At 46.0% G+C, this 13,792-nt stretch overlaps 1 protein-coding gene across 2 annotated transcripts; it reads left to right on the top strand.

Moving 5' to 3' along the window:
• Positions 1–3,160: 3,160 nt before the first annotated feature.
• Positions 3,161–13,468, top strand: Six4 (SIX homeobox 4). 2 transcript variants are annotated; one of them, XM_036206411.1, is made up of 4 exons: positions 3,161–3,218; positions 3,427–4,241; positions 7,010–7,698; positions 12,304–13,468. In XM_036206411.1, the coding sequence occupies exons 1-4, from the start codon at positions 3,216–3,218 to the stop codon at positions 13,098–13,100; spliced, it is 2,304 nt and encodes a 767-aa protein (XP_036062304.1). In that variant the 5' UTR covers positions 3,161–3,215; the 3' UTR covers positions 13,101–13,468. The 2 variants fall into 2 exon arrangements, with proteins under 2 accessions (XP_036062304.1, XP_036062303.1); XM_036206410.1 differs by lacking the exon at positions 3,161–3,218 and having other exon boundaries at positions 3,400–4,241.
• The last annotated feature ends 324 nt before the right edge of the window (positions 13,469–13,792 follow it).

Here is a 13,792-nt window from a genome sequence, read left to right as displayed (position 1 = left end):
CATATGTACACCAACACACAATAACAAAGATAATAATATGTTTTTAATTTAAAGAACTCAGCTTTCACCGGATGGTAATGTTGCACACCTTTAATCCCAGCACTTGAGAGGCAGAGCCAGGCAGATCTCTGTGAGTTCGAGGCCAGCCTGGTCTACAGAGTGAGATCCAGGACAGGCACCAAAACTACACAGAGAAACCCTGTTTGGGGAAAAAGAAAAGAAAAGAAAAAAGAAAAGAACTTGGCTTTCTTGGTTAAAAACAAAATAAAACATAGGAACTCAAACATAGCATATACTGAACCAGATTTCCTTCAAGACACTAAGATGATAAGAAAATCTGCATATTTTTATCCAGTGTCATCAGTCTAGAAGGAAAAAACAGGGAAACAAGGATCCTGGTCTTCTCCTGCTCTTCATACTCACACAGTCTCAGGCTCCACTCCTCCAGATCACAACACAGCATGACAGTGCATGCCAACACAACAAATGTTCCCAACATGGCAGAGGGATGAAAGAGGGCAATTGCCAAAACCATTTGGTGCAGCCAGTGCTCCAAGATAAACTCGACATAAAACCTAGCATTCCATTCCTATGTCACTGGCCAGGTGTGAATCCACCAGGAACTGTGCCAGGATATGCTCTGAAGCTCAGCCTGCTTAAGAAACCCCAAGACTAAGATTTCTGGCTCTAGAAGCACCTTCTCCTGTAACCGGTATATAAATTCACAAAATGTGAATTCTGTAACAGGACTCCTTGTATCTCCTAGGAATGGAATCATTCAAAATCCCAAGGTCCATGGTTTCCATAGACTCACTATTGTAGACCTGACAGGGCCACCGGTGCTTATGAATAATCTGATATACTTGGTACACTAGAGACAATATATACAGAAGACATGAAAAAGCCAAAGTCTTTTCTAAGTTTTGCACTATATTTGATTGATAATAATTCTGAAGCCAACTCCTATGATGCCATAAGCTGGCCCAAGGAATTTTAGGTATATTATATAATATATAAAACTTTGCATTATCAGTAGGAAGATAACAATTATTTACAGAAGATTAATTATATATCAAGTTATTTTTGGAACAACTTTTAAATCATTACCATAACCTTCTTTACTTTTTTATACTCAAGTAAATGGCAGAGCCAGGACTAAACCCAAGTCTAGCTAGATGAACCTTAAATATGTATCATTTCCATGAAACCACACGGCTTCGTGTCTACTTTGCTCTGATAAATATCCTTTTAAAAAAAAAATCAAAGAACCAAATGCAATATAGCCACATAGCTGGGGCTGCAAAACAGAAAGTAGCAGAAAAAGAAATGAACTCCAAATAATAAAATCTAGAATTAATTAATAACGGTACATAAAAGGCAAATGTTAATTTGCTCATACAAATGTATTCCTATAAGGTATCAGTATTAAGGGCAAGTATATGAAGGGTAAGTAGGAATGAGCTCTTTACAATTTTTGTGACTTCTCAGTAAGTCAAAATTATCTCAAAATAAAAGTATATTTAAGTACAAGAAAGAAAAAAAAAAAAAAGCAAGGAAGTTTGAAACTCAGATATTGTCCTGAACGTCATGGCTATCTACCAAAGATGTCACTTCTGGTTCTGTCACATTAGAACAGTATTTTTGAAAGAAAGAAAAAGAGGAAGAAAGAGTGAAGGCTGGTGAGATGGCTGAACTGGTAAAGGCACTTGCCAATCCCTGACCACTGGAGTTCAATCCCCACAATCCATATGGTGGACGAAGAAAATCAGAGAACCGACTCCCAAAAGTTGTCCTCTGACCTCCACGTGTGTGTCATGTGATGGCTGGCATGTGCATGTGCACACACACACACACACACACACACACACATAAATAAATAAATATTTTTAATAGAAAAATTAGGTTCTGTATCAAATATCTTGGCTGACCAACAATAAAATGCAGCCTGGTAGCAAAAAAAGAAAAAAGAAAACCTCACCAAATTGATGTGACAGCAGGTGACCCAAACAGCTGCTTTGTAATATGCTGAAATAGGCAGTTATGACCAACTGGGAAGCAGAAACGATACAAGGCCACCCTGAACTAGAGGTTAGGGGGAAGGCATTTAACTGGTAGATTTTTGAGAAAGAGCAGCCATAGACAAATCCAACTGATGCACAGTGGCCACAGAGACAGCGACAGGCTCATCCCTGTCTGAGTTATGACTCCAACCTCAAACCCTGAGACCAGTCTTCCATTTGTGTTTGGCAAGGGCTGCTTGATCCTGTACTGACCTCCAAGATGCATGCACACAGAGATGGTGTTCTTCCCAGACCTATCACCTTCAAAGAGAAACTATCCATCCCAGCTCGCACCACACTGGGGAAAGGAGGACCCAGTGTGGTGCACATATTTGGAGCGGTAGGTAGACTGGTGTTTGAAGGCCATTATAACCTAAGATTTAGTTCTCTCCCTCAAAATCACTTCACCAGGATAAACATCCAGTTTCATTTTCTATATGCTTATTTGTATCAGGTTCATCTCAGTTAGGGTTTCCAGGCCTTTGGGTGACTTTTTTTTTCCCCTTTTAATGTTTCTTACTTTTATCTTCTCAGTGGGCTGCACACACTGTTTTCGATCAGTTCTCCCCCTCCGGAATTCCCATTACTACCAATGCTTCTCTCTCTCTCAGAACAGTCCTTAGTAGTGTTCTTGACCCTTGTGAATACACATCCTTAATACAGACATCTCAAAGTGGGGGAGGAGAGGAGTGAGGTGCTGGGAAACTTGGGAATTAGTCTCTGAAGTTTTGTCATCTACATACTGAGGGTGGTCTCTTTGTTAAAATTTTAGCCGTCCAGACCTTAAGGGCACACGATTAATATTCCTTTGGGAATCACGGGGCCCTTCTTTGAAAGAGCTGTCCAGTTTACACTAGGTAACTGCCCATTCAAAAGCAGGGCCAGAAAAGAATGTCGGTGTTTTCCGGGCAGGTATAGGTGCCTGGGGGTCAGGGAGAGAAGGAAAGGCAAGGGGTGGAGTGGGAGGCGGGTGATCGACAGGGATAGAAACAGTGTCTCCTCCTCCCTCTGAATGCGAAATAGCCAATGGGGTGACGCGGCCGAGCCGGCCCGGCGGCCAGTGCCATATAGTATGCAGCAACCGGAGGAGTCACGTTGGGGAAACGGCAGAAAGCAGCTATCCGTTTACACTACTTTGCTCTAGCAGCTATCTTAATGGTGACTGCGTGGCCTGGGGGAAACCTGATCGGCCAGATCCAGCCGAAACCGGGAGGGAGGGAGTGGGCTTTCCGGAGGGGGGGGGGGGGAGGGAGACGAAGAAGGAGGAGTAAGAGAGGGGGAAAGAAAGAGGAAAAGAGTGCGAGGGAGTGAGGGAGGGAGGAAAATAAACAACAAAAAAATGTCCTCTTCCTCCCCCACCGGGCAGATTGCAAGTGCGGCGGACATCAAGCAGGAGAATGGGATGGAAAGCGCCTCGGAAGGACAGGAGGCGCACCGAGAAGTGGCGGGGGGCGCGGCGGCTGGGCTGAGCCCCCCGGCTCCAGCCCCTTTCCCTCTGGAGCCGGGGGACGCCGCGGCTGCCTCCAGGGTAAGCCGGGAGGAAGGGGCAGCGGCGGCGGGAGCGGCAGATCAGGTACAACTCCACTCGGAACTTCTGGGCAGGCACCAGCACACAGCCGCCGCGCAGCCCCCTCTGGCCTTCTCGCCGGACCATGTCGCCTGCGTGTGCGAGGCGTTGCAGCAGGGGGGCAACCTGGACCGCCTGGCCCGGTTCCTGTGGTCCCTGCCCCAGAGCGACCTGCTACGTGGCAACGAGAGCCTGCTGAAGGCGCGAGCGCTCGTGGCCTTCCACCAGGGCATCTACCCGGAGTTGTACAGCATCCTCGAGAGCCACAGCTTCGAGTCGGCCAACCATCCGCTGCTGCAGCAGCTCTGGTACAAGGCGCGCTACACCGAGGCCGAGCGAGCGCGCGGCCGGCCGCTGGGCGCCGTGGACAAGTACCGGCTGCGCAGGAAATTCCCCTTGCCCCGCACCATCTGGGACGGCGAGGAGACCGTGTATTGTTTCAAGGAGAAGTCGCGCAACGCGCTCAAGGAGCTCTACAAGCAGAATCGCTACCCCTCGCCCGCCGAGAAGCGGCACCTAGCCAAGATCACCGGCCTCTCCCTCACCCAGGTCAGCAACTGGTTCAAGAACCGGCGGCAGCGCGACCGGAACCCCTCCGAGACCCAGTCCAAAAGGTGAGCGCCAACTTTCCTCCTCCTCCTCCCCCTTCCCTCCCCCCCGCACCCCCACCCCTCTCCCAGCTTTCTTTTCCTCCAAGCGCTCGCAAACATGGCGCTTACCTTCCCCACCAGCCCGGTCTGGCTGCCCACCTCTCCCCGCCCCCCACCTCGCTTCCCTACCGGGAGGTTGGGGAGAGGGGGGGGTGATGACGACGGTGGCAACGAGCTGGGGGGGGGATCCTCCCTCCTCCCCCTCCCCCTCCTGCCCCCAGAAGTTTCTGGTCGCCCGCCTAGGTCTCAGTCCCCGCCCCCACCTCGGCTGGTCACTGCTGCCCGGCTTCCCACCCCCATCCTGCTGCCTTTGAAGTTGCCACTCTCTCCTTGGTTCTCGTAGGGAGCGTGTGTGCACGCCGGCGAGGCTGCTCTCACTGCGGCTCCCGTCCCCGCAGGGGCTGCCGGAGCCGGCCGGGGGCGCGCGGGGGGGGGGGGTGTCTCTGGCTCCTCGGGGTCACTCGGAGCCTGGTGTGCGCACATGCTCCAGGATGCCCAGGATTCGACCGAGCCCCTAGCCTGCCCTAGAGGTCACCAGAGCCGCCCTGGAAGGAAAAGGAGCGTTAGTGGAGACTAGTGACCCAGATGGGGTCTGGGGACGTCGAGGCTTGAATATGACAGAGTTAATCATTCACCCTGCCCGCCGCGGTTCTCCTCGCGGCTGGGGCAGCGTGGGGTGCGGGTGCAGCTCGTCTCTGCGGTGTTTTGAAACCTGATTCTGAACAAGTTCGGATCGGGTTACAGTGCTTCAGAGGTGGCAGGGCTGAAGGGCAGTTTCTTGGGCCCCCTAACACAGCATGGTTCCCTCCTGGTGGGGCAGTTGGGGACAGGCGACAAGCTGGCATAAGGTGGACAGCCGGAAAGAAGTGGGGAAACGATCCACTCCGTCCTTCTGCCCCCACTCTATCCGGTTTTAACTTCATTGTCAGTGCTTTTCCCTTCTTTAGTAGAAAATGCACTTTTTTCCCACACCTTTTGTGTGTCCTCTCAAGCCAGCCGCTTGGGTGTATATGCGTATTTATGTGTCTCTGTGCGTGTGTGTACCGGTGGACAGGTAAAGTGAGAAAAAGGTTTAAGGATGGTGTCTCCTGCCCTGAGGGGATTGGAGAGAAAAGAATCCAAATGCAATGCAAATGTTCTGCCCCGGGAAGGAACCGGCGGTCCGGGGAGCCAGCCCGCCTGGGCCAGGTGAAGGTGATCACCCTGCGCATTCCAGAACCGGCAGCAGCCCGCCCTCGCTGCTTTGCCCCTGCGCCCGGGTGGAGTCCCGAGGCCCACAGCTGGCCCCAGGCAGAAGAGAGGCTCACTGTGCAGCCCTGGCTCTGGCTCTCGGTAACCATAAACAAAACATGCCCGGCACCCTTCCTCGGTCTTGAGGGGCGACCCAGAGAAGGAGCACTGGTTAGGCGACGCTATCTACCCTGGAAAGTTCTGCAGACGCCGGGAAGGAATCTGCTAGGCCAGGGCACTGGGTATGAAGCCCATGCCCCAGGCAAGCCAGCTGTCCTGCAGACTTTGCTACGGAACCGGCCCAGTTCCCAGGATACACACACACACACACACACACACACACACACACACACACACACACACACATCCTGAGCCATGTTCTGCTGACTTTACCCTCCTCCCCATTAACTCCACACCCTCAACCCCCAGGCCCAATTGCCTGGTATAGGCCCCTCTCCGGATCTACCTCCCACCCGCACCCCTGGTGAGTCACCCTCACCAATGGCGACGGCTGCTCAGCCTCAGCTCATAAATCAAAGCGCTTTCTGCGCTCCTGGCCCCAAAGCCCAAAGCCCGGGTAATCCCCTCCCCTCAGCTTGAAAGGGAACCGATCTCGCTGGGATGTTGGATCCTCCGCTGGACCAAGTCCCACCACGCTTCCAAGCTGCTTCTGTCCTGCCCCGCCCAGACTCAAACCAAATGGGGAAAACTCCCACCCTTCCCCCCTGACCTGAACTTGGTATTTCCTTTAAGTCGGGGATCCTGGAATAAAAGGACTTGAAGAGATGGGACGGAGCCTGATAGTTACAAGACCACTGAGTGATGCTCACGTCTTCCCTCCCACCTCACCAGGGCACTGGACCGTGTATGTTAAATAGGCCCCTATGGCTTCCTTTGGATTCAAAGGCAACTGCATATCTTGGGGGGCAAGTGTCTTTCCCACAAGGGCAACCACTTTATTGAATGAGATTGTCAGTCTGGTGGAGTAGAACTTTGGGAGTAGGTGAGAAAATGGTTTCTTGTTAACTAACTGGAAAAGAAAACTGAACACCTCTGACACCTCCTGCTCCTCCGGCAATTCCATCTACCTTCCAAATCACACTAACCTGAAATGGCGTTAGGAAGGGAACAGCTCTCCGAAACAGGGAAAAACACATTTCATGAGTTGTTTCTATGGCAGAGGTAGTGGTCCCTTTAACAGTTGGAGTAGCACAGGGATCCTATAAGAATGAATCCTATAAGTTATTCCAGTTGCGTTTTACATTCTCCAACCCTCTGGCCTCTCTCTGAATTTACTATTAAAAAAATTATTAGGATCTGAACACATCTTCTCACTGTCTGGCTGGGCAGGATTTGTTTAAAACCTCTATAGTTTCAACAGGGTCATCAGAGAGCTGTTGTGCTTTGCGTAAATGCCGCCTTTAATGGTTCTGAAGGATGTTTTACAAACTACACAGATTGTCATCCCCTTGACCTTCCAAACGTCTTCTCTCCCCGAACAGCGAATCAGATGGTAACCCCAGCACTGAAGATGAGTCCAGCAAGGGACATGAGGATCTGTCTCCTCACCCACTTCCGGGTGCATCTGATGCCGTCACCAACCTCAGCCTTTCTAGCCACCTGGAGCCAGTATATATGCAACAAATTGGGAATGCTAAGATATCGTTGAGCTCTTCTGGAGTTTTGTTGAATGGAAGCTTGGTACCTGCAAGTACTTCACCTGTCTTCCTTAATGGTAATTCTTTTATTCAGGGACACAATGGCGTTATCCTGAATGGACTGAATGTGGGAAATACACAGACGGTGCCGCTGAACCCACCAAAAATGTCCTCGAACATTGCGAGCAACGGCATAGCCATGACGGACATCTTGGGGTCTGCCTCCCAGGATGTGAAAGAATTCAAAGTCCTCCAGAGTTCTGCTGTGAACTCAGCGGCCACCACCTCCTACAGCCCTAGTGCCCCTGTGTCGTTCCCAGGGCTGATACCCTGCACTGAAGTGAAGAGGGAAGGCGTCCAGACAGCTGCCTCCCAGGATGGGGACTCTGTGGTGACTTTTACTACACCAGTGCAGATTAACCAGTATGGCATTGTCCAGATCCCTAATTCCGGAGCAAATGGCCAGTTCCTTAATGGAGGCCTTGGATTCTCTCCACTGCAGCTGCCTCCTGTCTCGGTAGCAGCCTCACAAGGTAAAAGCTTCATTTGGTACCATAATGCACCAGGGCGTGGGTTGGTCAGCTGCTATAAATGACGAGTTTAGAGAAAGGTATAGATGGATGTTATTTTTTCAGATACTTCATTGGTTTACACAGCTACAGAATAGCCTTGATGTGATTCCTAGTGCCTGAAATACTATTCAGCTTTCCTGATTTTCTTACATCCTGAGCATGGAGTTTAATTTCCCCAAACAGAATGGAAAAGAACAGTTTATTGGCAGATCTTGCCAACTCTACAATTATAGGAATATGATAAGTCAATCAGTGCTGATGAAATAACCCGGTACTTGGCATTTTAAAATTAAAAATTAATAAAATTGCTAGGAACATGAAATTAGTCGAGCAGTTATTTATTTGACCAGAAAATGTTTTAAAAGAATAAACTAAAAGACAGAATCTATTCTTGCTTGCATTGTGTTCTTCCTATAACTAATACTAAGACCTAAAAGAAATTTAGAAGAATATGTGATTTTTGTATTGCTCTAGATGTACATTCATTTCTCAGCTATGTGGGTTTATATTTATGAAAACAACTGTGTCATTGTGTATTTGTGGCTTTACAAACCATGTCTGTTAGAAAAAGGAAACAAGCCTGAGGCTGGCCCGTTAATTCTTCAGGAACATGACTAAAATCTAGATCACTCGTCATTTTTCTCCATCTAGAAACAGGAACAGATAGATTTGGGCATTGAAAGTTACATGGTTTCTAGCTCTCAGGAGTGGGAAATGGTGATCATGTTTGCCTTCCTATAAGCAAATCTGAAAGTCCAGATTTTTACCAAAGCTTAACCTTCTGAAGCATAGTCAATTTTATACAACTTCTATTCCTATAGTCTCCTTCAACTTATTGGAGGCATTAATGAAAAAATGGTAGTGCATTTCATTCCACATATTTGTCTTCCTTAAAGTAAGCCACCATGGTCTTGTAACACCCTCTTCAGATGTCCATTGCTCTAGGTTATATAAAGAGTTAACTCAAGTCACTATCCAACTTAGAGACAAGAAACAAATGCCCTAGAGAAAGCCAAAGTGCTTAATTTTACAATAATTTACAACTCTAACCCATTTTCCTTCTTTATGAAAATTTCCAAGCAGTTTGTAACATTTTAGAAAGCAAAGTTGCCCAAGAAGTATGAACATACATGTTGGCAGGAGAAATACAAGAATGCTTTTCATCTGTAATCAAGAAAAGTGCTATCATAGAAAAGTACTTCATAAGTAATAGCTAGGGTTTTTTTTTGCGGGGGAGAAGTATTGTTTTCTACTCTTTTGTGTCTTAGTTTTTCAAGACAGGGTTTCTCTGTGTAGCCTTGGCTGTCCTGGAACTCACTCTGTAGACCAGGCTGGCCTCAAACTCAGAAATCTTCCTGCCTTTGCCTCCGAGTGCTGGGATTAAAGGTGTGCACCATCAACCAGCAATACCCGGCCATTGCTAGTTTGTAAATGAGATATTTACTAGAAATATGAATAACATTGCCAGTTACAATAGCCAAGACCAAATGACAGGGCTGTCAACCCTTGACTCCCTGGGCCAACAGATTTTTAACCAGATGGCTCCCCTAGGCAACATTTCTTTGTAGTAGTGGTGAAAGCATTTTGGGAATTTGAACTTTATTGTAAAAAAAAAAAAAAATGCTAAGATAGGATATAGTGGTAAATGCTTATGATCCCAACACTTGGGAGACTGAAGCTGAGATTGGGGAGTTCAAGGCCTACCCAAGCTACATAGTGAGTTTCAAGCCAAACCAGGTTCCATAGTAAGAGACTATCTCCAAAAAAATACCAGACCAAATCAAATCAAACTTACACTAAACATTCTTTAAAATGTCCTGAAACGTAGTCCTGTCTTCCTAGGTAGCTGAAAAAGTTATGATTACATGGAAAAACAGACTATCTATATCTTTATTCATTTTACTTTTTTAAAAAAGATTTATTTATTTATTATGTATATAGAAGAGGGCGCCAGATCTCATTACAGGTGGTTGTGAGCCACTATGTGGTTGCTGGGAATTGAACTGAGGACCTCTGGAAAAGTAGTTGATGCTCTTAACCTCTCAGCCATCTCTCCAGCCTCATCTTTATTCATTTTAGAATAAAAGAGGGTTTTTCCCCTCTTAGCATCATTGTAAAATTATACTTTGTACCTGGGATTTTTAAGTTCAGTTTTTTTTTTTTCATTAACTGATTTTAAATCATTGTTTAATTCGTAACTCAGCTGCAACTACACTTTAAGATCATGTTTTAGCCAGGCATGCTGGTACATGTCTTCCTTAAGCCTATCACTTGGGAGGCAGAGGCAGGCAGATCTCTGTGTGTTTGTGGTCAACTTGGTCTACTTTGTGAGTTCCAGGACAGCCAGGACTACCTAGGCAGACCCTATCTCAAAACAACAACAAAATCATGTTTTATGTGTGAGGCGTTGGATTCAATCCCTAATACTGAAAAAAAAAAAAAAAAGTCAAAATTATCCTTTGGAATATATCTGTTTTTCCCTTCATTTATATTCGTTAAAGTTTTTTTACATGTACAGAGTGTTGATCTACTGTGTTTAATAGCTATTGGGGAAATGTTGCATATGGTGTTATTTATGACTCTATCAAAGAAGTAACCATTTTGTACACACCTCTGCTAGTAAACAGTTTCACAGACACACACAAAGCAAAGTAAACATTGACTGTGGCTTTTTCCCCTTTACAATTTTGAAGCCTACAAGACTTTTTAAACATACTTGAAGCCAAAAGGTTTAAAATAGAAACAGTCTGTTCCGTTTGTATGGCCTGAAAAACACATTTATGTTAGAGAACAGCCCAAACATACACAGAAGTGTTTTTTCTTAACAGTCTTTCTGTGATGAATATTTACATACTAGTAGTTAACTTTTTTTAAAAAAGTTTTTTCAAGACAGGGTTTGTCTGTGTAACAACCCTAGCTCTGTAGACCAGGCTGGCCTCGAACTCACAGAGATCACCTGCCTCTACCTCCTGAGTGCTGGGATTAAAGACAAGTGCCACCACCGCCCGGCTCCACCTTTTTTACAGGAGTTCAAATCTAGTGTTTTCTCTTTTTTTTTTCATGTAAAGACACTCTTTTGCTTACATAAGGCACTTAAAATGTTGGAAGACATATAAAAGGCATTATGGCACTCATTAACATAGGTGGTACTATAATTACAGCTACTCTAATAATTCAAAAAGGCAATGTTGAGTGAATTACTTACTTTAATATTAGCCTTTTTTTTCTGCACTCATAAAGGAGCTGATTCACCTCTAATTCAAGTGCAGGGTAGATAAGTAACCCATCCTACTTCTTCCCCAGGACTCTCCTCAAAGCCGCCTTTCCCTTGTTGGTAATATTTGGGGACCTGGGTCATCTAATTACCCTCAATTCACTTTGTAAAGACTCGGGCGGGGTTGGGGTGGGGTTATTGGATGGAGACTTGGGTCTGCATCTTCCAGTCTCCACCGAGAGATAGTGAGAGCCTGGAAAGACAGACGCAGGCCTTTGAACGAGCTGAACGAGGCGTTAATTCTACTCCTTGTGTTCGGTGTGTTAAAAATAGAGCTTCAGTGTTACCATTCATTCTTCCCATCACTACAACACTGAAGACCAGCACAACAAAATGGTGTGTGTGTGTGTGTGTGTGTGAGTGTGTGTGTGTGTGTGTGTGTGTAAACCCCTTGAGGGCTGTGTTGACTGGAGACTGCTTCATTGGTGGTTTGGTGAAACTCTGTGACTTGTCTGGACAGGTTGATGTGGTTAACTTGAAAGTTCCAGAGAAACTCATTTTATGTGGTATTTCCCACATTTTCATTTAATATCTTACGTCAGTAACGGGGCAGGCCTAGCAAAAATATTTTACCTTGTATCTGTGTTCTCTCTTTCTAACTGGCAGTGTTAGTGATCACTACCAACTAGTTAAGAGGTGGTAAGTCTGTGGTAAAAAAGTCAGAAACTTGACAAATATCAGGACTTGGACAAGAATTTCTCCTCCTCCTCCTCCTCCTCCTCCTCCTCCTCCTTTTTTTTTTTTTTTTTTTTTTTTATCTTTTCTTTTCCTTTGAGCCCAGGCTGGGCTCAAATTCAGTCTTCCTGCCTCAACCTTGTCCCCAGCTCCCACATACTTGTTTGCATTGATTGGCTGGCTTTTATTCTTGTTTTAATTTTTGATGATGCTGAGGATTGAACCCAAAGCCTGCTCCGTGCAGGCACCCTCACTCCCCAGGTCCTACACGTACGTGCTCTTTCACTTGGTTATGACAGTTGCATGGGGAGTTAACACAGAGATCATCTGGTAGAACTTTTGCCCAGTGTGTAGACGGCTCCGAGTTCCATCCACAGCACTGCAGAAGAAATAAAATATACATAGAGAGAGTATGTTAGTCTGACTGAATTCTGAGCCTGGGACTCTGCAGCTTACAGTGTCCAAACTGGACTCAGTGACACGTGACTCTCCATTGATACTATACCTGAGGAAACATGTGTGTTACAGAAGTAACTGGTTTGTTTGTTTGTTTGTTTGTTTGTTTGTTTTTCTGTATCATTTGCATTAATGCCAATTGGTCCTTTTTTTTCCCCTAGGTAATATTTCAGTAAACTCAAGCACTTCAGATGGAGGTACGTTTACAAGTGAGTCCACCACAGTCCAGCATGGTAAACTTTTCCTGAGCCCTCTTGCTCCCAGTGCAGTGGTATACACTGTTCCTAATTCAGGCCAGACTGTAGGAGCTGTGAAACAGGAAAACTTGGAAAGAGGCCTGGTTTTTTCTCAGTTGATGCCTGTCAATCACAAGGCACAAGTAAATGCAAGCCTATCTCCTGAAGATGTCTCTGGGAGTGGCCTCCATCCCCTGGCTTCTTCGCTAGTTAATGTGTCCCCAGCTCACAGTTTTTCCCTGTCTCCCCCTACACTACTAAATCCCACAGAGCTAAACCCTGACATTGCTGAGAGTCAGCCAATGTCTGCACCTGTGGCCAGTAAATCCACTGTGACATCTGTCAGCAATACCAACTATGCAACCCTTCAGAACTGTTCCCTTATTACTGGTCAAGACCTTCTGTCAGTCCCTATGACTCAGGCTGCCCTGGGGGAGATTGTTCCTACAGCTGAAGAGCAGGTGGGTCATGCCTCACCAGCAGTTCACCAAGATTTTGCCAGAGAGCACCGCTTGGTTCTGCAGTCAGTGGCCAACCTAAAAGAGAATTTCCTACAAAATTCTGAGAACAAAGCAACAGACAACTTAATGATGTTGGACTCCAAACCCAAGTACGTCCTGGATGGGATGGTTGAAACTGTCTGCGAAGAACTGGGAACAGATAAAAAAGAGCTGGCCAAGCTCCAGACTGTCCAGTTGGATGAAGACATGCAAGACTTATAAGCCTGATTCACTACGCACGGTATACCCCTTTTCTCCTCCATCAGCAGCAACTTTTTTTTCTCTGTGAAGCCCTGAGGATGAAGAGCCTTTACTCATTTAGAGGAAAGCACTCAGTTTGTGAGAGCAAAAGTAATCTGGATTGATCTGCATGAAGATCATAGTTAAACATACGGGAGTGGATCTGCATTGCTGAAGCCTTTCTGTTCACATCGTGTCCGCTTTTAAAGATACGGCGACAGGCAACAAGCGAAGTGTATCCAACCATCATATATCATGTAGTCAGCAATATAATTCTAAGGTCGAAATGGAACGTCATAGTGTTTTAAATTTAAACTGTATACACCTAACTTAGAAAATTAAATAATAACTACAGGCTCTTAGAAGCAATGCGGTTTTTTTTTTTTTTTTTTTTTTTTTTTTTTTTACTTTTACTCTATGGGCATTGAGGTGGTTAAGAAACAATGGTACTCCAGATTATTATAAGTGTATATTTTTCGAATTAAGTAGCTTGTATATGTGTGTGTTTGTGTGTCCATACACACGTTCGTCGTTTTCAGCATTTGGGGGAAAGACTTGGTTTTAAGTCTCTACGAGTTTCCAAATGTGATTGCTAATAGTTAAATGTGGCAGAGAGAGTTTGGAATTCCACTCCACTCTGGCGCAGCCTGGGTATGGATGTAAATATGCCAGTT

This window comes from Onychomys torridus, chromosome 14 (genome assembly GCF_903995425.1).
Source record: "Onychomys torridus chromosome 14, mOncTor1.1, whole genome shotgun sequence".
NCBI classification, from domain to species: domain Eukaryota; kingdom Metazoa; phylum Chordata; class Mammalia; order Rodentia; family Cricetidae; genus Onychomys; species Onychomys torridus.
The sequence above is the reverse complement of the archived record's forward strand: the minus strand, read 5'-3'. Positions and strand labels throughout refer to the sequence as shown.

Excerpts from the sequence above, each read along its gene's own strand:
- Six4 (XM_036206410.1), top strand. The coding sequence starts at position 3,400 with ATGTCCTCTTCCTCCCCCACCGGGCAGATTGCAAGTGCGGCGGACATC. Across the intron at positions 4,242-7,009 it reads TCCGAGACCCAGTCCAAAAG|CGAATCAGATGGTAACCCCA; the intron begins GTGAGCGCCAAC and ends CTCCCCGAACAG. Across the intron at positions 7,699-12,303 it reads CTCGGTAGCAGCCTCACAAG|GTAATATTTCAGTAAACTCA; the intron begins GTAAAAGCTTCA and ends TTTTTCCCCTAG.